General features: G+C 42.0%; 1 protein-coding gene across 6 annotated transcripts in view; it reads left to right on the forward strand.

Moving 5' to 3' along the window:
• GRIA1 (glutamate ionotropic receptor AMPA type subunit 1) overlaps nucleotides 1-21,941 on the forward strand; it is a 468,887-nt gene that overhangs the window by 256,052 nt on the left and 190,894 nt on the right. For all 6 annotated transcript variants that reach the window (XM_063928348.1, XM_063928349.1, XM_063928344.1 and 3 more), the window contains exon 3: nucleotides 17,695-17,934. In XM_063928348.1, the coding sequence (XP_063784418.1) occupies nucleotides 17,695-17,934 (240 nt within the window). The remainder of the gene's footprint in view (nucleotides 1-17,694; nucleotides 17,935-21,941) is intronic.

The raw sequence follows: 21,941 nt of genomic DNA on the forward strand, positions 1-21,941 counted from the left end.
GTATAGTAGCCCCAATTATATTTAGGGGTATAGCAGCCCCAATTTTCTAGGAAATTGCTTATATTAGGGGTATAGCAGCCCCAATTTTATGGTAATCCCCACTTTGTGGGAGGCAACCAATGTGTATTAGGGGTATAGCAGCCCCAATTTCCTAGGAAATTGCTTATATTCAGGGGTATAGTAGCCCCAATTATATTTAGGGGTATAGCAGCCCCAATTTTCTAGGAAATTGCTTATATTAGGGGTATAGCAGCCCCAATTTTCTAGAAAGCAATCTACCTATAGGCGCACCTCGTTTCCTGTGCGTCTATAATTATACTGAGAGTTATTATATATATCTTCAATTGAATAGCAATCCAAGGTCTTAATATAAAGTAACCCACATATACATTAATAATGGTAACTTTAAGGAATAATTCCTATTTTTTGGCTACCAATATAAATGAGATGATGATTGATAGGTATAGTATTTTTAATCCTCATATAGTGTGATACGTATACATGGTTGTACTTAAATTGTCTCGGATATAGGGAAATTAATTTATCGTTTCTAGTAAATTTATTACATCTATCCAAAGAATCTTAATATATGAAACAACCGCTGTATAGGGAGACCTTTGCGAGTATCTCAAGGAATATGTATCATAATGTCATATATTCTAGCTGTCACTTGTACCACAGTCACATAATTATGACTGTATTAATAATCATGTGTATTATAAGGTTTATAGTTTTAACATAACCTTTATTGCTAGTAGCTACTTCACTGATCTCTTGAAATACGTAGCTGTCCTCTGGCTCCTGTGTGTTACCAGTTAAATTGCTACAGTGTGTTGTATTCAGTGTATTCAGTTAGAGCATGCCACTGCTTCTGGCTTCTCAAAGTTGCCAATTTATTACTATGTAACAATGTTATGTTGATCCTGTCTCAGCTACTTGATTCTCTAAATTTGTTACAATCCCAATGACAGCTGGTGGTGTGTTGTAAACCTCAGACACTGAGCTAGAAGCTACAAATCTCAGCAGTAGTTGCAACTGTATATGATTGTAACAAATTTAGAGAATTTAGTCTATTCATGATTATTGGATGTACCGCAGTGACCTTACAGTTGTCGATGGTATTATTTACAAAGGCAATAGGTTTGTCATACCTGCACGACTAAGAAAAACTATGCTGTGCAAGATACATGAAGGCCACTTAGGAGAAGAAAAATGTAAGCGGAGAGCGCATGAAGTTATGTATTGGCCAAGAATGAACCAAGACATGGCACAGACTACAACTACATGTGAATTATGTCTTACGTATAGACCGAAACAACAAGTCGAGCCACTGAGTCCTCACGCAGTGCCAGAGAGACCGTACCAGAAAGTTGGCACAGATTTGTTTGATTGTAATGGGAAAACATACATTGTTGTGACTGATTATTACTCTAACTACCCTGAGGTGAAGACACTACATACAACTACTAGTAAAGCCGTAATCAATTGCATGAAGTCAATCTTTGCAAGGCATGGTGTTCCTATGGAAGTGTTCACTGACAATGGTCCTCAGTTTTCCAGTGCTGAATTTAGACAATTTGCTGATGAGTGGGAATTTGTTCATACTACGTCAAGTCCCCACTATCCACGCTCAAATGGGTTGGTGGAAAGTTCAGTAAAAACTGTAAAGAGTCTCATGAAAAAAGCTCAAGAAGGTAAAGAAGATTTCTACAAAGTCTTTTAATCTACCGCAGTACACCTTAACAGAATGGACTTTCTCCTGCACAAATGCTGATGGGAAGGAGGATTAGAGCAAATCTCCCGATACATGATAAACTGCTTAATACACATAACTCAGCATTGCTCAGACCGAGTAAGGAACGTCAACAGGCGAAACAGAAACTGTTCCATGACAGACGAACAAAACGCTTATCTGATCTAAAATCGGGTGACCAAGTCCGTCTCAGAGATCACGAGAAAGGTATTTGGGTGCAGAAAGGTATTGTGCAAGCACAAGTAGCACCAAGATCTTATACTATACGTACAGAGCATGGAACGTAAGTAAGAAGAAATCGGGTGGATTTAAGATCTCAACCTAACCATAATGAAGACAACATGACTGAAGAATACCCTTCATCTGACATGTATGATGATCCTCATAATGGTGAACAAATCACGATTCTAGAAAGGTCCAACATGGTCGATAAAACACAGACTGTGTATGAAAGACCCAAAAGGGAAATACGCAGACCTGAGAGACTCATTGAAACGTGTTAGATGATGTTCTTAATATGACGTTGTTAATTGTTGCATTGAAGCGTACAGGGATTATCTTTAAAGAAAAGAGGATGTAATGTTAGTGTATTAGAATGCTTAATATTTGTAGACACTCCCTTACTAACATGTGTAAGCCTGAATCTTCAGTGATGGTCCCTAGGACCAGGGGGATGCTGGGAAGTGGGTGGTCCAGTGTGCAGTGTGCCTGTAGTTGGTGATGGAATAAAGCAGCACAGCAGTGAACTCACATGTCTGTGTCCTGATGACTGGATTTACAAACATAAGAACAAAACAAACCCCTTATGGACAACATGCATTAGGTCAACAGGGACAAAAAGTTGACATAGTCAAAAGGTCGACATGTAAAAAGTTGACAGTGCTTATGGTTGACAGGATCAAATAGGTTTTCAGGTTCAAATAGAAGACTTTACATTGGTTGACTTGACACACATATGGTCAACACAATGTTTTGGGTTTATTTATTTCATTTTTCCCCCAACTTTTTCATACTTTACCATCCATGTGGACTACGATTGTGAATAGGAACCTTGCCTGAAGTGTGACGAGCAAAGCGAGCCTGCCAGTGTACATGTTTCCACTATTTAGCTTTTACATAGTTCAATATACATAATTACACCTGAAAAATCTAAAAAAAAAACTGTGTCGACCACTTACATCTCTTCCTTTTAATGTATCTACCTTTTACATGTCGACCAATTGACCCTGAAGACCTGTTGACCCTGCCGACCATGTGCATGTAGACCATATGCGGTCGACCTAGTCCACACCTCTCATATCTTGACATATATTAAGATCAGGGCCGGCTCTAGGCATGTTCGAATAGAGCGGCCGCGCAGGGCGCCACCCTTAATGGGCGCCGCCATATTCGAGGCTGGAGCCGGCCTTGTGCATTGTTGGCCCGGCCGCCGTGACCTCTTGTGTGCGCTATGCGCGCTGTGCGGTGCCGGTGTCTAACGTCAGATGCCGGCGCAGCGCGCATAGCGCACACAAGCGCCTTGGAGGCCGCCCGTCCGCCCTCACCTGGACCCGCCCTCGCAGGCCATCCGCCCGCCATCGGACAGCAGTACTCCTCCCCCTCTCAGCGCCGCAGGTATTTGGGGGGGAGGCACATTTATGGATGGGTGGCACTGTGGGGGCATTTATCTGGCACTGTGGGGGTGTTTATCTGGCACTGTGGGGGCATATCTGCACTGTGGGGGCATTTTTCTGGCACTGTGGGGGCATATCTGGCACTGTGGTGGCATATCTGGCACTGTGGGGGCATATCTGGCACTGTAGGGGCATATCTGGCACTGTGGGGGCATTTATGTATCTGGCACTGTGGGGGCATATCTGCACTGTGGGGGCATTTCTGGCACTGTGGGGGCATATCTGGCACTGCGGGGGCATTTCTGGCACTGTGGGGGCATTTCTGGCACTGTGGGGGCATTTCTGTATCTGGCACTGTGGGGGCATTTCTGGCACTGTAGGGGCATATCTGGCACTGTGGGGGCATTTATCTGGCACTGTGGGGACATATCTGGCACTGTGGGGGCATTTATGTATCTGGCACTGTGGGGGCATTTATGTATCTGGCACTGTGGGGGCATATCTGCACTGTGGGGGCATTTATCTGGCACTGTGGGGGCATATCTGGCACTGTGGGGGCATTTCTGTATCTGGCACTGTGGGGGCATTTCTGGCACTGTAGGGGCATATCTGGCACTGTGGGGGCATTTATGTATCTGGCACTGTGGGGGCATATCTGGCACTGTGGGGGCATTTATGTATCTGGCACTGTGGGGGCATATCTGGCACTGTGGGGGCATATCTGGCACTGTGGGGGCATTTCTGTATCTGGCACTGTGGGGGCATTTATGTATCTGGCACTGTGGGGGCATTTCTGGCACTGTGGGGGCATTTATGTATCTGGCACTGTGGGGGCATTTCTGGCACTGTGGGGGCATTTATGTATCTGGCACTGTGGGGGCATATCTGGCACTGTGGGGGCATTTATGTATCTGGCACTGTGGGGGCATATCTGGCACTGTGGGGGCATATCTGGCACTGTGGGGGCATTTATGTATCTGGCACTGTGGGGGCATTTATCTGGCACTGTGGGGGCATTTATCTGGAACTGTGGGGATGTATCTGGCACTGTGGGGGCATTTATGTATCTGGCACTGTGGGGGCATTTCTGTATCTGACACTGCTGGGGGGCATGTCATGTGTAGCTGGCACGGCTGGGGTATATCATGTAGTGTTCCCGCTAGGCGTCTATGGCTAGGCAATGAGTCTCAGTGCTCTGCCTGGCGCAAAGTGTCTAACGTGCTCTGCCTGGCGCAAAGTGTCTAACGTGCTCTGCCTGATGCAAAGTGTCTAACGTGCTGTGCCTGGCGCAAAGTGTCTAACGTGCTCTCCCTGGCGCAAAGTGTCTAACGTGCTCTGCCTGGCGCAAAGTGTCTAACGTGCTCTGCCTGGCGCAAAGTGTCTAACGTGCTCTGCCTGGCGCAAAGTGTCTAACGTGCTCTGCCTGGCGCAAAGTGTCTAACGTGCTCTGCCTGGCGCAAAGTGTCTAGGAGGTTCTACCTGGTGCAGTGTGTATTAACTGCACTACTGTGTGGTGTAATGCGAATTGCCACTATTATGTGGCCACGCACCTTTCCCACGAAGCAACGCCCCTAAATTTTAGCTGCGCGCCGAAGGCGCGCACTGTCCATGCTTTGCCATGTAGGTAGATGAGCACCAAGCATTACAGTATGTGCATCATTTTGCCCTCCTAACTTAAAAATGTGCCTTCCCTGTGATCAGCACCCTGCCCTAAAAAGTGAACACTATCATGTGTAGCTGGCACTGCTGGGGGGTATATTGTGTGTAGCTGGCACTGCTGGGGGGCATGTCATGTCTATCTGGCACTGCTGGGGGGTATATTGTGTGTAGCTGGCACTGCTGGGGGGCATGTCATGTCTATCTGGCACTGCTGCGGGGCATGTCATGTGTAGCTGGCACTGCTGGGGGTATATTATGTCTATCTGGCACTGCACATTATGTGTATATGGCACTATACTGGAAATATTATGTGTAGTTGGTACTATACTGGAGACATTGTGTGTAAGGAACACTACTGTGGCTGTTATGTGTAAGGCTGCTAATTGTGTGCGTAGAGGGGGTGTGAAAATATATTTATTTATAGTCTAATAATATAAAGTTATGAGGCCACGCCCACTTTTCCTGAGGCCACGCCCACTTTTCCTGGAGCACGCACGCACATGGGGGGGGCGCTTTTACATGTTCTCGTTCAGGGTACTAGTAGGCCTGGAGCCGGCCCTGAATAAGATAGAATTTTCTTTACGAGGGGCAGACCAACCAATTAGCCCCTATCTGCAGTGTTACAGGCTGTGTTTGAAAAATGACAGTTAGGAACTAATTGGTTGGTACTTTATCTCTCTCCACTTTATCACTCTCCAAGGCTTAATACATCTGTCCCTCTGAGTATCATCAGTGGTCCAAATCTAGCAACATCTCTGTGTTAGTTCCAGGATAGATGAAGCTTGACCATGAATTATGGAGTGACCAGCAGGTCAGTGATGAGGGAACAGAGCACCCTCTGAGGTGCGCATCTAAAACCAGAAAAAGAATGTCTGCTTTTCCAGGAGGATTCATGTTAATGTATTTTATGTTTGGTGCTTTTGTTTATGCATCCCTTCTAGACAACAAGGGGTGAATACAGTTCTACGGGAAGTGCTGCAAGCCATGACCGCCGAGTCAGCTTAGCTTCTACCGGACAATTATGGTAGTGCCGACATTGCAAGCTTTCCCCAGAGACGTGCGAGGGAAGACTTACGATGCCTCCAGGATGCAGTGTGCCATTCCAGAGCAGCACATTGCATCAATGTTGGGTATTCAATCCCCCCAAAGAACCTGCTTTTAGTGTCTGTGACTGGTGTGCTTAAGGGGGGGGGGGGGATGCAGGACTCCCCCAGTTGTACTTTGCTGTAGAATGTCAAAGAATAAACACGTGAATGATCACAAGACTAAAGATCTGTAGTACATGATGACACTTTACAGAATGATAATTCACAGCAATAATTACCAGCTGGGTAGGTAAAATTGAACTCTGCTTGTGGTATTAATAGGAAAGTAACATGACAGAGATAGGAAACAAAAAACATTTTTAAATGTGGCAACCATAAGAAGAGCCAGGCATGATTTCATCTCATATGAAATAATATTGGCCCTCATTCCGAGTTGTTCGCTCGCAAGCTGCTTTTAGCAGATTTACTCACGCTAAGCCGCCGCCTACTGGGAGTGAATCTTAGCTTCTTAAAATTGCGAACGACGTATTCGCAATATTGCGATTACACCTCTCTTAGCAGTTTCTGAGTAGCTCTAGACTTACTCGGCATCTGCGATCAGTTCAGTGCTTGTCGTTCCTGGTTTGACGTCATAAACACACCCAGCGTTCGCCCAGACACTCCCCCGTTTCTCCAGCCACTCCCGCGTTTTTCCCAGAAACTGTAGCGTTTTTTCACACACACCCATAAAACGGCGAGTTTCCGCCCAGAAACACCCACTTCCTGTCAATCCCACTACGATCAACAGAACGATGAAAAAGCCGTGAGTAAAATTCCTAACTGCATAGCAAATTTACTTGGCGCAGTCGCACTGCGGACATTGCGCATGCGCACTAAGCGGAAAATCGCTGCGATGCGAAAAAATTTACAGAGCGAAGAAGTCGGAATGACCCCCATTGCCTGTTTCATCAATAGATGCTTTTGTATGGATAAAATATAACTGACATCTGTCAACTTAAATCATTATACTGTAACTGTCCTCTCAATGGAGCTTTGAAGAACCAGATTTATTTCTCAGTGGAGAAAACCATTTTGTTAGTTAAATCAATATTAATTAGAATTTCAGCGGAACATCAAATTACTAGGAACCATGGGCATCATTGTGACACTCCCTGAGTTCATGAAAGTGCAGCCTGTAAGACCACAAAGGGCAGTGGTATCGCAGGATCCTAGAGAATTAATCGGCTGCATTTCTATGAATATTGGTTCAGTACACAGAAGATTGTCAGAAAGCTCACTAAGGGGTTAAACCCTGAGGCTGGGCTAGCCTTTGTAATGAGGTCAGGGACATGGGTGTTTAATTTTTGTTGTGGGTCAATAGTAGTTTTGGTTAGAGTAGGGTTTAGGCCTAAGGAGGTTTTTTTTTAGTTGTTACCAAATTCAAGCCACTATTACCTGAATAATCCCCACCATCTATCCCTGATGTATTGTTTCATTTTGTGGTTGTTGTTAGTTTATACTGTTGGTCAGGAGAGAGATACGTATCAGTGGACTTTGCGGTGCATAGCTGGTATATTCTTCTAAACCATAAAGTCTTCGCTAACTCCAGGGGTCATCAACACTGCCCTGCTGTGTGAGTCTTCAGTAGGCAGAGACCGTTTTGATAGGCCAGGTGCATTGCCTCATTATATATTTGAGACTACTTAGAGGAGGACTGATAGTTGCTGCCAATTCACACCCCAGCCCTCTCCCCCCTTTCCTTGCCACCATACATTTTTCTTTCTGGAATCAATAAAGTGTTGACCATGTAAAACCAAAAACCAATAATGATGTATTTAATGTATTTATGTACATGTTTCAAAACTCCTACCCACACCGCCCAATACCATATACTGCAACAAATGTTTTTGTGAACATTCTTTGACAATTATGGTGGCACGTTATACCTATAAAGTGATGTGTGCCGAAAAAGGGATGGAGACTCAAAGCACAATTCTCTTTTATAAATGTAGGTAGACCTAGCCCTGACCCTGGGCAAGACTTACGTTGGTGCCCTTTAAATGGGTCAGTTAATGTGGAGCATTGGCACCCACTTCATACCCCTATGTGGTCTATGCTGACCTGGAATGTAGGTCATTTTTGTTGAAGATACAGAGCGCTACTGTGCATACTCCATATTAGTTTCTCCAGGGAGGCTTCATTCCCATACCAAGATGGCTGCCATTTGTAGTTCTGCGCAGGGGCAGCACCATTTTGTCACAGTGCCAGAGTGTCACAGTTGGAGACCCTGAGATTGCTACTGAGCCATCCTACTAGAGTGTCTGGTACTGCTTGCATCCTGCATCGATTTGTAACCTGTATGCTCCACTCCATGCAACAAGGCTGTGTATACAGAAGTATGAGTATGGCTGTCTATTCATCACTTTGCTACTAAATAAACCTCCACAGTGGTTAAGTATTGGGCTATTCGCTGTCTCAGGACATCTGTTGTTGTGTACATATACCACTGCCGACTATACACACATACTGTATCCCAACAATTTTTTATCTATAATATTATCCAGTTTTTCTGCACTACCCCACCCTAGTCTGTTCTTGTTCCTTCTCTCCCTTTTTTCCCATGTTGCAAATCTGTTTATTTATAAATATATATATATATATATATATATATATATACATACGTATATACTATACATATCTATCTATCTATATATCTCTATATATATATATATAGATATATATATATATATATATATAGATATATATAGTAGATATATATATATATATATATATATATATATATATATACGTATACTATACATATCCATATATCTATCAATCTCTCTCTATATATGTAGTGTGTGTGTATATATATATATATATACTGTGTATGTATGTATGTATGTGTATGTATGTATATATATATATATATATATATTGCAATGAAAGAAAGAGGCGGCACTCTGGAGACTCTGGTGAAGTGGTAAACTCTGTCGGGTGAGACTTTATCAACGTTTCGGGGTGCAAGCCCCCGTCTTCAGGACACACAGTGATCAAACAAGTGAAAAACACATATTTAAATACACTTACCAGGCTCGCTTCCAGCCGTCCTCTCCACGCCGCTGCCCGGCTTCCGGACTCAGCGCTTCCGGTCAGGTGACCCCGGTCCGTGACGCGAGCTCCCAGTGCCGTCATGCAGGAGGCGGGGGAGGCCGTTGCTATGGTGCGTGCTGTAAATACATAATATACACAAAAAAATAATCGTGCAGTTCTTAAGACAGGACAGGCAATCTGACGCCTGCCTGAAACATATCCATCATCTGTGAAAAAACTGAGCTAAAATACACCAAATACGATAGTGTAACCGTTAAAAACCTAAAAACATTTGAATACAACAAATAAATGTATAAAATTTGGCAGTTGGCTCCACCTAGTAAGTTCAGGAACCTGTCATACAGGAAAGACTATTCTAAACAACTCCGCATGTATTCAGTACTCATTGAATGTCAGTATTTGATATTCAGTAATCAATAATCAAGGGGGAGGGCTCTTAAATAGACCTGTCACTAGAATCTATCATACTCATTGTGCTTATTCGATTGACCCCAGGTTTTAAGCAAAACTGCTCATGCCCAGAGTCTCATTGAGTCCTCTAGATAATTGCACTGGACACATTGAGACCTAGAGGACTCAATGAGACTCTGGGCATGAGCAGTTTTGCTTAAAACCTGGGGTCAATCGAATAAGCACAATGAGTATGATAGATTCTAGTGACAGGTCTATTTAAGAGCCCTCCCCCTTGATTATTGATTACTGAATATCAAATACTGACATTCAATGAGTACTGAATACATGCGGAGTTGTTTAGAATAGTCTTTCCTGTATGACAGGTTCCTGAACTTACTAGGTGGAGCCAACTGCCAAATTTTATACATTTATTTGTTGTATTCAAATGTTTTTAGGTTTGTAACGGTTACACTATCGTATTTGGTGTATTTTAGCTCAGTTTTTTCACAGATGATGGATATGTTTCAGGCAGGCGTCAGATTGCCTGTCCTGTCTTAAGAACTGCACGATTATTTTTTTGTGTATATTATGTATTTACAGCACGCACCATAGCAACGGCCTCCCCCGCCTCCTGCATGACGGCACTGGGAGCTCGCGTCACGGACCGGGGTCATCTGACCGGAAGCGCTGAGTCCGGAAGCCGGGCAGCGGTGTGGGGAGGACGGCTGGAAGCGCGCCTGGTAAGTGTATTTAAATATGTGTTTTTCACTTGTTTGATCACTGTGTGTCCTGAAGACGGGGGCTTGCACCCCGAAACGTTGATAAAGTCTCACCCGACAGAGTTTACCGCTTCACCAGAGTCTCCAGAGTGCCGCCTCTTTCTTTCATTGCAATAGATATGCAGACTGTCGGGTCTGTCTGGGAGGGCACCGGAGCGTGAGCCTTGCTCAATCAGCCCACGGGAGAGTGCCAGACATATTTCTCCATTATATATATATATATATATATACAGAATTATTATATAATACATTATGGCTCTCTTATATGAAGAATGTAATATGCACAGTTATTAGTAAAACCTTCCAAATAAACAAAATCACAGCAGACCAAGCAAACCAAGGTCCTAATTCAGACCTGATCGCAACTGCACATTTTTTCTCTAATGAGCAAACAAACCATGTTATATCTGTGCCCCCTGCAGTGCACATGGTTTTGCCCATTAGAGAAAGATTTTGCTTTTGCGATCAGGCCTGAATTAGGCCCCATGCGCAGAATTTGAAACAAATTTATTTAAAAAACAAAACAAAACTAGATTATGTACATACATTATAATAAACAAAGAACAAATATAATTCATATCCAGTACAGAATGTATTCATCTGTTGCATGCAGTCAGCACTGTCATTACAACGTTGGTGACAAATGAGAGCCATTAGTCCTGGTCAGCGAGGACAAAAACATTACTTTAGATTAGTGCTGGTCTGTGAGTCATTTATATATATTTTAAACCCATATCAGAAATAAAAGCAAAAATATGGATTCATTGAATTTCATATCTAGTTTTATTCTATGGACAACTCAGAATATTTCCTATTCCTCTGATTTAAGAAGATAAAAATAATACAGGTATGAATCATGGAAATGATCTCAACATGAAAAAAAAATAGATGGCTATTTATAAAATAACAGTATAATGTTGATTTATATATAACTAAAAAATGCAAAAAAAACTAACAAAAACAAATTAACAGTATATATATAATACACAGCATGTACATACTGTACAGTTATAGCAGTATATGGGTGTGGAAACTGTAAGTCATTGATTTATTTATTTTTATTTTATAGCATAGTGCTAGGTATTTTGATTAACATCAAACATCATCCTTTTCTCCAGCATTTGGCTGGTGAAATCTCCTCTCAATATTTATGAAATGCTAAAGAGGTGAGAAATCACTGATTTACTGTTGTATGCTTTTGCTGCCCCCATAGCGCACAATAATGGCCGAGCATTGCATCAGATTATGAAGTGGAGCTTTCTGCAGCTCGGGGTTTTTTTTGTGCACATGCACATTGATAGAAGTCATCACCATTGTCTTGTTTGTCTGCGCGGCCCTACCATCTCGTGCATGCACAATGCTGAGAAAAGGAAAGCATCATACATATTAGTAATATAGTAATAGACTGATGCCAAATGTTCCTACCCGGAAAGTTAGGTTTATGCAGGACCTTTACAACAGGTGCTTATTTGCTAAATACAGATGGTCTGGAGGGTAAAGTGATGACAATTTTACCAACAAAATAACAATGTCTGGATATCTCAGCAACTATTCAAATACTTGATGGCGGTTCTGGACTCGGGATTAAATTCACTCCTGATTTTGCATTTAATATTATTGCCTTATTAAATCACATGGACAGAACCACAACAAACAAAAGCCACTTCTTAGTAAATGTATCCCAGTCAGTGATTTTGGTTCATCATTTGCTGTGAATTAACTTAACAATGAATTAAAATAATTAGAAAAAAATCTTAGAGCTTACTGAATTGCATCCTTTTAAGCATATGCAAATTTACACAGCATAAGAACGTTTGTAAATCCAATCACACATATATATTTTAACAAACTTTAATGATCAAATAATGCATTTATTATTATTTTATTTATTTACCCACTTATTTATATATCGCACACATATTTTGCAGCACTTCCAGGGAATAGTTGATCATTCACATCAGTCCCTGACCTAGTGGTATGTACATTCTCAAGTCCATACCATGTACAGTACACACACATACACACTAGGGTTCATTTTTGTCAGAAGCCAATTAACCTACCAGTATATTTTTGGATTGTGGAAGGAAACTGGAGTACCCGGGAAAAACCCAGGCTGGCATGGGCAGGACATACAAACTCCACACAGTTACTCCACAAACTCCACCGAGAACTCAGTGCAGTGAGGCAGTAATGCTAACCATTACACCAACCATGCATATTCTAATTGGATTGTTGGAGGAAACTGGATTCCCGGGAGGAAATCCACTCTTGCATGGGCAGGACATACAAACTCCACACAGTTACATCACAAACTCCACCCAGACCTCAGTGCAGTGAGGCAGTAATGGTAACCATTACACAAACCATGCATATTATAACTTTATGCACTATATAAAATACCTTACTGTATGTGAACTGTTAGACAAACATTGAATAGTTGTAAAGTCTATTTTAAATTCTGTAATCATCACTATCATAGTTTATTTGTAAGCTTCCTAAAAATATCACAGCTGTAGACTTGCTATACAGTACAAACAACAACAAAAAACATACAAAAATTCAAATGATACAAGATAACAGATCACATAAATACGAGGTTGACGAAGGTACGGATGTAAGTAGTGTAGACTAGCACTTTTATTTATTAGTCAACTATGTCTGTAAAATATATGGAAACAGTTGTTGAAACTTTCTGTATGTTTAAGGGCTGCATTAAGTGCCACTGTTATGTAATACAAAAAGCGGGAGGTATCGTAGATATCGCCTGATTTTTATCCATCAGCTCTTGCAGCAGTTGTCCCCGTAATTTTCTATGGCGGTGCAAAGCTTGCCTGCTTGGGCTAACGCAGGGGTGTAGCCAGAACTTTGTGTGCCTCATAGCAATATTTTGAAGGGGGCCCTGCCCCAATGCTTCTAGAGACACTTCTCTGCAGAAATTGTTAATTTTATGCCACATAGTAGTGCCCTAGTTCATTTTCTGAACCATAGTAGTGCCTTAGTTAATATTATGCCCCGTAGTAGTTTATTTTATGAACCATAATAGTGCCCTAGTTCACATTATGTCACATTGTAGGGCTGCCAATACATATTGTGTAATACACTACCCTCAATTCCCATTATGACATACAGTGCCCCCAGTTCATATTATGCCATATTACAGTGCCCCCTGTTCACATTATACCACACTATAGTGCCTCCACTTTATATTACAGTGCCCCCTCAGTTCATATTATTTAACAGTATAATGCCCTCCAGTTGATTTCATATCAAATTACAATGAACATGATGTCCCTAGCACAAGGGGAAATACTTATCTAAATTGTATGTATGTAAACGCCAGAAGCCTCAGATGTAAAAAGGGGGAACTAGAAATCCTTGCAGCAAGCAAACAGTATGATATTATAGGCATTACTGAAACCTGGTGGGACGAATCTCACGATTGGACAGTCAATCTAGACGGTTATGCGCTGTACAGGAGAGACAGACTAAATAAACGGGGTGGAGGGGTATGTCTTTTTGTAAAGCCATTTTTAAAACCTGCTACACGGGAAGATATTCAAGAGGGGACTGTAAATACTGTTGAGACGTTATGGGTAGAAATAGCATGCAGGGGTAAAGGAATTAATAAGTTAGTGTTGGGGTTATGCTACAGGCCGCTTGGTATTAATGTGTCTGATGAGGAATTGTTACGGAAACAAATTGAAAGAGCAGCAGGAGTAGGAGAAATAGTAGTGATGGGAGATTTTAACTATCCAGAGATAAACTGGAAAAATGATTCATGTGATACTGCTAGGGGTAACATGTTTTTAAACACACTAAATGATAACTACTTAGTTCAATTAATCGAGGAACCAACTAGGTGCAATGCAATCCTATACCTGGTATTAACAAACAATGGGGAATAGATATCAAATATTATAGTTTGGGGAGCCCATAGGAAACAGTGACCACAATATGGTCACATTCAATATCAGTTTTCAGAAGCAGTCCTATACTGGCTCAACTAGGACTCTAAACTTTAGCAAAGCCAACTTTGTCATTATGAGGAAAGCTTTAAGGGACATTGAATGGGAGATTCTGTTTCAAGAAAAAAATACTACAGAGAAATGGGATTTATTAAAATCACTGCTAATTAAAAATACTCACAAATTTATTCCCACAAGCAGCAAAAAAATCGAATAAAAATCCCAAACCAATGTGGCTTAACAAAAAGATAAAGGACCTAATGGGCAAAAAAAGTCGAGCATTCAAAAAATACAAATCTGAAGGGAATGCGGAGTCATTTCAGCATTATAAGGATTGTAACAAAATATGCAAAAAAGAAATTAGAGCTGCTAAAGTAGAAACTGAAAAACTAGTAGCAAAGGAAAGCAAAGCAAATCCCAATTTTTTTTTAAATACATCAACAGCAAGAGATTAAAGAAGGAGAGTATAGGCCTTTTAAAAGACAAGTTGGGAGTCTTAATCAAAAATGATAATGACATAGCGAACAAATTAAATTAGTTTTTTAAGATGGTATTTATCAGAGAAGACCAAATGCAGGGTCTAACACACAATCTCAACAAAGATAATGTCCCACTGCTAAATGCTTATTTAAGTGAGGCGGTAGTCTATGACCGATTTAAAAAAATGTAAAGATTAATAAGTCACCTGGTCCCCATGGAGCTTCATTCTGAACTAGCAAGACCACTATTTTTGATTTGAAAAGATTCAGTTATATCAGGTATGGTTCCCAAGGACTGGCGTATAGCGGAGGTGGTGCCAATATTCAAAAAGGGAAGCAAGGCCGAACCGGGTAATTATAGACCCGTTAGTCTTACATCTATAGTGGGGAAAGTATTGGAAGGTATTCTAAGGCATAGTATTCAGAATTCCTTGAAGCCAATAAGGTCATTAAAAGGAACCAACATGGATTTGTCAAGGATAGATCATGTCAAACCAACTTACTTGGCTTTCATGAAACTGTAAGTGCGAACCTTGATCTAGGTAAGGAGGTGTATATAATCTTTTTAGACTTTGCCAAAGCTTTCGACACAGTATCGCACATGCGACTTATCTATAAGTTACAAGAAATAGGGCTAGGGAGCACAATATGCAATTGGATCAGAAATTGGTTAGATAATAGGGAGCAGCGCGTTGTGGGTAATGGATCATTTTCAAATTGGACTGAAGTGCTAAGTGGTGTGCCACAAGGGTCTCTACTTGGACCACTATTGTTTAACATTTTCATTAACGACCTAACAGTAGGTCTAGAGAGCATGGTGTCAATCTTTGCAGACGATACAAAATTGTGTAAGGTTATAAATATGGAGTGGGATGCCAAGTCTCTTCAGAACGACTTAGTGAAACTAGACGCATGGGCAGCTTAATGGAGAATGAGATTCAATAACATTGTGGTAGCAAGAACAAAAACAACACCTACGTACTAAATGGGGTAATATTAGGGGATTCTGTACTGGAAAAAAATTTGGGTGTTCACATAGATAGCAAACTAAGCAGCAGTACCCAAAGTAGGATTGCAGCAAAGAAGGCTAATAAGATATTAGCATGCATAAAATGGGGAATTGATTCAAGGGACGAGGATGTTATACTCCCATTATATAAATCACTAGTGAGGCCATATCTAGAATACTGTGTAAAATTTTGGGCACCATACTACATAAAAGGATATCCTGGAGCTTGAAAAGGTTCAGAGGCGGGTGACCAAACTAATTAAGGGAATGGAGACGCTGGAATACGAGGAAAGGCTTGCAAGGCTAGGCATGTTTACACTGGAAAAGAGTAGACTAAGAGGGGACATGATCAACATCTACAAATATATAAGGGGACAATACACAGCTTGCTCAGGACCTGTTTTTGATAAGATCAGCTCAGAGGACACGTGGACACTCGCTTAGGTTAAAGGAGAGGAGATTCCGCACAAAAGGTTTTTTCACAGTAAGGACAATACGTGTTTGGAATTCCCAGTCTGAGGAAGTAGTAATGGCGGACTCAGTCAACATCTTTAAGAATGGGACAGATAAATTCCTAATGGATAAGGATATTCAGGGTTATGGTGCTTAGTCACACACTATAGTTATTAAAACACAATGGCTGTCATTAAAACAAAACTGGCTGAAATCAGCATGAGGCAAAATTAGTCCTAAAAGTAAACTGCATAGGAGACCACCAATAGTTTGAACTCGATGGACAAATTGTCTTTTTCCAACCTTAGATACTATGTTACTCTAGTATATTGTAGACCTCAAGGCAAAATGTTTGTAAGGGCCCTTATGTATCTATCAATCGTGGAAAATCTATATAATACATGTAACTGTGACAGGCAAGGTGGGCCCCTCTCAGCTCTGGACTCCATAGCAGCTGCACTTCCTGCACCTTTGGTAGTTACACCCTTGGGCTAACGCCATCTTCAGAAAGCCTTGCTGGAGATTGATCATGCGATCCCTCACTGGTGGGCTGCAGGAGGTCCTGAAGCATAGCGGGGATGTTTCTGCAGTGCACATGTGCAGCTGGAAAGCAGTGCATGTGCAGAAGCCACAAGGGGGTCCATAAGCAGAAGTAAAGTGATCATTGATACCATCACTTTAGTTCATCCTGATCGCCAGGACGGACACTTATCGGAGCCCGTGCCCCAGCTACTGTATCTAAACTGATACAACTCAGCAGAATAGTAATCCTCAATCCCTAAGAGATGCAGCTATAAGGATTCTTAATACTCAGGGGCCTGGCCACACGTCACCATATATATAACCCGTAAAAACAAAATTTAGCCAGTAACCAGATTACAATGATTCCTCTTCAGAATAGATACGTTTTGTTTAAACTTTATACACTAAGCGCAAAAACATAGCTGCAGAAAAAGAGATTTACAGAACATTTCTATTATAATAGCCATTGTTGGTTCAGGCGTATCATTAGATTGTGAAGAAAACAATGATAAAATAATAGCCATTAGTTTTCTTGCTAGATGGTCTGTGCCAAATAACAGTTGATCTCACCAAAGCGTAATAACAATTTAGACACAATAGCCTGCAACAGAATAAACACAAGTGCCCAGGAATATGTGTGCAGACTGTAAAATGTTGACATTAGCTTTTCCGCCTTGGTTAATGAACTGTTCTTATTTATTTATTTATGTTTATATATCCATTTAAAAAGATGTGCACCATAATCAATTGCTAATGAAAGGACTGCATGCGATGGGAACTATAAGTGCAACTTTTATTTTATTTAAACGGTGAATCATAGCGTGCTTTGGTGGATAATGTTGATGTGTTAGTGAGTTTCTAATTTTAAAATGCATACAGTGTATAACAGGGTGATCTAACCTCATTCTTATTTCCTCTTTCCTCTACCAGTTTGTTCACAGTTTGCCAAGGGAGTGTATGCCATATTCGGATTCTATGACCGGAAGACAGTCAACATGCTCACCTCTTTTTGTGGTGCGCTCCACGTTTGCTTCATTACCCCCAGCTTCCCCGTAGCCACTTCAAATCAGTTTGTCCTACAGCTGAGGCCGGAACTTCAAGACGCTCTAATTAGTGTTATTGAGTATTACAAGTGGAAAAAGTTTGTGTACATCTATGATGCGGACCGAGGTAAGATGGATCAGCCTACTTTATGTTCAAGATTGCGTACTATTAACTTCAGGCCAAAACATCTGATTTGTGTACATGATTGAAAATACTCATACTATATTATATTATATTGTATTATTCAGTATTTATGCTGCTGTGTTTTTAGAGCAGTATTTGATGTTTCATTGCTGTTTGGATGTTTGCACTATTAATTAAGCTACAGCTGAATTCACTTCTGAAAATAAACCGATAAGCCACCAGGAGTACTTATATATATATATATATATACTAAGCTTTTGGCCCTCCTTTCCATCTACTGTTACTGGACCTGGAAACATTAATCTCTTGGCACAGAGCAGCTCTTTCTTGAGGGTTCATCATGATCCTCCTCCCTCCGCAGGCTGCACCATACTTCAGTAAAAGCTGATACAACGTATCCTAACAGAGGTGTACTGATGTAATGATACAGTTCATCTATTCCAAGAATGGTAAACGCCTGGGACACTGTTTTACCGTATCCGTAGTTGACTTAACCAAGCTCTTGTGTCTTTCTCGGATTGGTCCTTCAATATTAATTTGAGCCCTTTCCAAGGGATCAGGACAAGAATGGTTGAACGAATACTGTGCGCTTGTTTCAAAAGATCTGATTTTCAAATTGAATATCCATTTCATTTACACTCACCTGGTGAAAGACGTACATGGAACTTGAACATCCCTTTTGTATCCATTGGATCATATGTCTGTCCATCCTGTTTTTTAACTAATAGATCTTATTTTTGAAAAATTATTTACAATTTTTTCTGTGTATAAAACAGATACCCTGAGAGGATATTTTATTCTCATAAAATACATTGCACTGAGAGGAAACTAGCCAAATTGTTAGCTAAAAACAGAATTTATTTAAATATTAAATAATATACAAAAAGAACAAGAAACCATCTAGCCTTTAAATAAACCTGCATAAAATACATGTCAGTAAGAATTAAGTTCTACTACACAGTATAGGAAACACAAAGTATCAAGAATGTGAACAATAGTTATGCATTTCACAGGCATCTCATTCACTTTCTCAGGCTGTGTATGTGAAGAAGATGAGGAAGCAGATGAGATGTTTGTGAAACGCGTAGCTACTACTAGCATTTTTTTATAAAAAATGTAAGTAATATTGGCCAAAGCTCTTACCACTGTTGGAATAGGTGAGAGGTATCAATTAATATTACTAGAGAAATCAATTTGCTCAACAAAGTGTACCCTATGCCAGGGCCGTAACTAGGGGGGGGGGGGGCTTAGGGGGCATACGCCCCGGGTGCAGGATTTGAGGGGGGTGCAAAGGAGTTACAGAGGAGCAGGGTTTTTATTGTTTTTTTTTACAGGAAGTGTTGTGCTGCTCCAGTGAGACAGCAGACAGCTCCAGGGGCAATGTCTCTGACCCACCTGTCTGCCCGCAGCTGGCTCCGACGCTGGGCAGATGAACTTCAGTACCTGGGATCTCTCCTATGTCGGCTACTGTCTTAAACTCTCTTCTTTGCCATGCAGTGCTGCAACTAGCGTGCGGTGCACTGTACAAGCTATAGAAGCACACTGTGCTCCCAGTTAGCAGTATCAACCTCCGCTTTGCCTCCCAGATGGAGGGATTTGGTGTAGCTTATAGGGGGATGTAGTGTAGTGATGTAGTGTACCATATAGGGTATGTAGTGTAGTAATGTATTGCAGGATATAGGGGCATGTAGTGTAGTGATGTACTGTAGCATATAGGGTATGAAGTGCAGTGCATAGGGGCATGTAGTGCAGTGATGTAGTTCAGCATGTAGGGGATGTAGTATAGTGATGTAGTACAGTGACTAGGGGAATGTAGTGCAGTGATGAAGTGTTATGATATAGTGCAATGTATGGGGACACACAGAGGAGCATGTAGTTGAACACGCTGGTGGGGCATGTGACGCATAGGGCACTTGAGGCACATAGGGTAATATTGTCCAATAGTATCTCCTTTTTTCAAATTTTTTGATAATCTGATTATCTTAGTCTGACAGGGAAGGGGGCGCGCCAATTTACTGCCTTGCCCCGGGTGATGAAAATCCTAGTTTCGGCCCTGCCTATGCATCATTTTCTTCTCTACTCAGTAAATGAATAAACTGCATACTGAACATTACAAAATATCTAACTGTTGTACTTATAGGGGTTAGGAAGCGCTTGATTCTATCAACTTCTCTTGCATCTAGAAAGGTATTTTTTGTTTCGTTTTTAAATCCCTGTCTGCACATCTGACCATATGAATACTGACCCTTGTCACCACCCGTGTGATTATTTAGCATTGTTACACTGTGGAGAGATTGGTCAATGTAGTGTTCGCCCTCTAGCAAGTTTGTTAATCAGTGTTCTTCAAGTTATACAATCCTGTCTCCCGGCAAGTCAATTACAAAGAAATCTCTTAGCCCTTAGATTTATATTCTGTTTATATCCCAATGCTTCCGTTTCACCGATCATCTAGTGGGGCATATTCATCATGAAAAAATTGTGCAATGAGACTTTGCAGATTACAATTCTCACTGTATTCTCTTATAGTTTTGACATGATTCATCATGCCCACATGAGAAAATGATTATTCCAGAAAAACTGCTATTTGAGCAGACAGTGTTTCTGACACTGATAACTTCCTCTCTGAATCATCAGCGTCCCCCGCCGTTTCTGTCTCCCGGCAGTGGCGGCACACTGCATCACCGCCCGGCTGCACCCCCTCACCCCCCATTCCCTGCCTGTGTCTCTGTCTCCCGGCAGCAGCCGCAACCCCAAACCCCTCCCCACACCCATGGTACCTGTGTCTTTTTGTCTTCTCTCCCGGCAAAGGCCGAACCCCCCCTTCCCCCCCGGCACCGGTGTGTCCATCTCCCTGCCGTGGCCGCTCCTCTGACAGTGCTTAGGGTTGGATTTCCCACTAGGCACATGAGGCACGTGCCGAGGGGTGTTACTTGCTTAGGGCAGCATGCTGCCCCGGCTAACAACCCGCCGCATCTGAGCAACAGGCCCTTTTTTTATTACTAGGAGAGGAGAAGGAGAGTAAAGTGTGAGCAGGGGGCGGAGCTACATGGGGCAGAGAGGGCTGCTGTCAGAGATGGAGCTGCTGCAGATCCCTGGCTCCTTGTGTGGTAGGCATGTGCATATGTGTGCAGTGTGTATATGTGCAGTGTGTGTGTGTGTGTGTGTAGTGTTTGTATGTGTGTGCAGTGTATGTAGCAGTGTGTATGTGGGCAGTGTGTGTATATGTGCAGTGTGTGTATGTGTGCAGTGTGTGTGTACTGTACAGTATGTGCAGTGTGAGCAGTAGCAGGACAGTGTGCAGGGGTGTGAAGGGGCAATGAGCAGTGTTGAGAGCAGTGTGAGAAGTAGGGGGCAGTGAGGGATGGAGGGGCTATGTGCGGGGGCGTGATAGGTCAGTGATCTGTGATGGTAGCAATGTGAGCAGTAGGAACAGTGAGATGTGAGGAGAGCAGTGTAAGATGTGGAGGGGGGAGGGCAGTAAAATATAAAGGGTACTGGAGAGAGCTAAAAAAAAAAGGGGTATTAAGAAGGCCATGGGGAGCTATGGAGGTTACAGTAGGTGACATATCTGTTTTGATTTTTTTGGAGGAAGGGAGCGGCCAATAATGTTGTGACTAGGGGTGGACTGACCCCCATATCTGCCTCTGCCAGTGCAGTCAGGGCCTTTCTGTCTCCTTGTTCCTTTCAGAAACGGACTCACAAAGTAACCAGTCCGCCCCCTTCATTTTCTTCTTTTTTCCCCATGTTTGCCAGCAGCTTTCTCCCTTCTCTAACACTGATTGATTTGCCAGTTATTAGACATGGGATGCAGATATGTCTCATTACAGAAGCAAATAGACCGCTCTTTGCCTACTACCAAGACCCTCCATAAATATGTTTGGCCTGAGTTTGTGCAAGCCTACAGGGCGGTAGCAGATCTGAAAAGCAGATGAAGCAGAATGAATAGAAGCATGTGTTTCTGTGTGTTGATGGGAAGGCACAAGATGTAG

The sequence above is a fragment of the Pseudophryne corroboree genome, chromosome 6 (assembly GCF_028390025.1).
Source record: "Pseudophryne corroboree isolate aPseCor3 chromosome 6, aPseCor3.hap2, whole genome shotgun sequence".
NCBI classification, from domain to species: Eukaryota; Metazoa; Chordata; class Amphibia; order Anura; family Myobatrachidae; genus Pseudophryne; species Pseudophryne corroboree.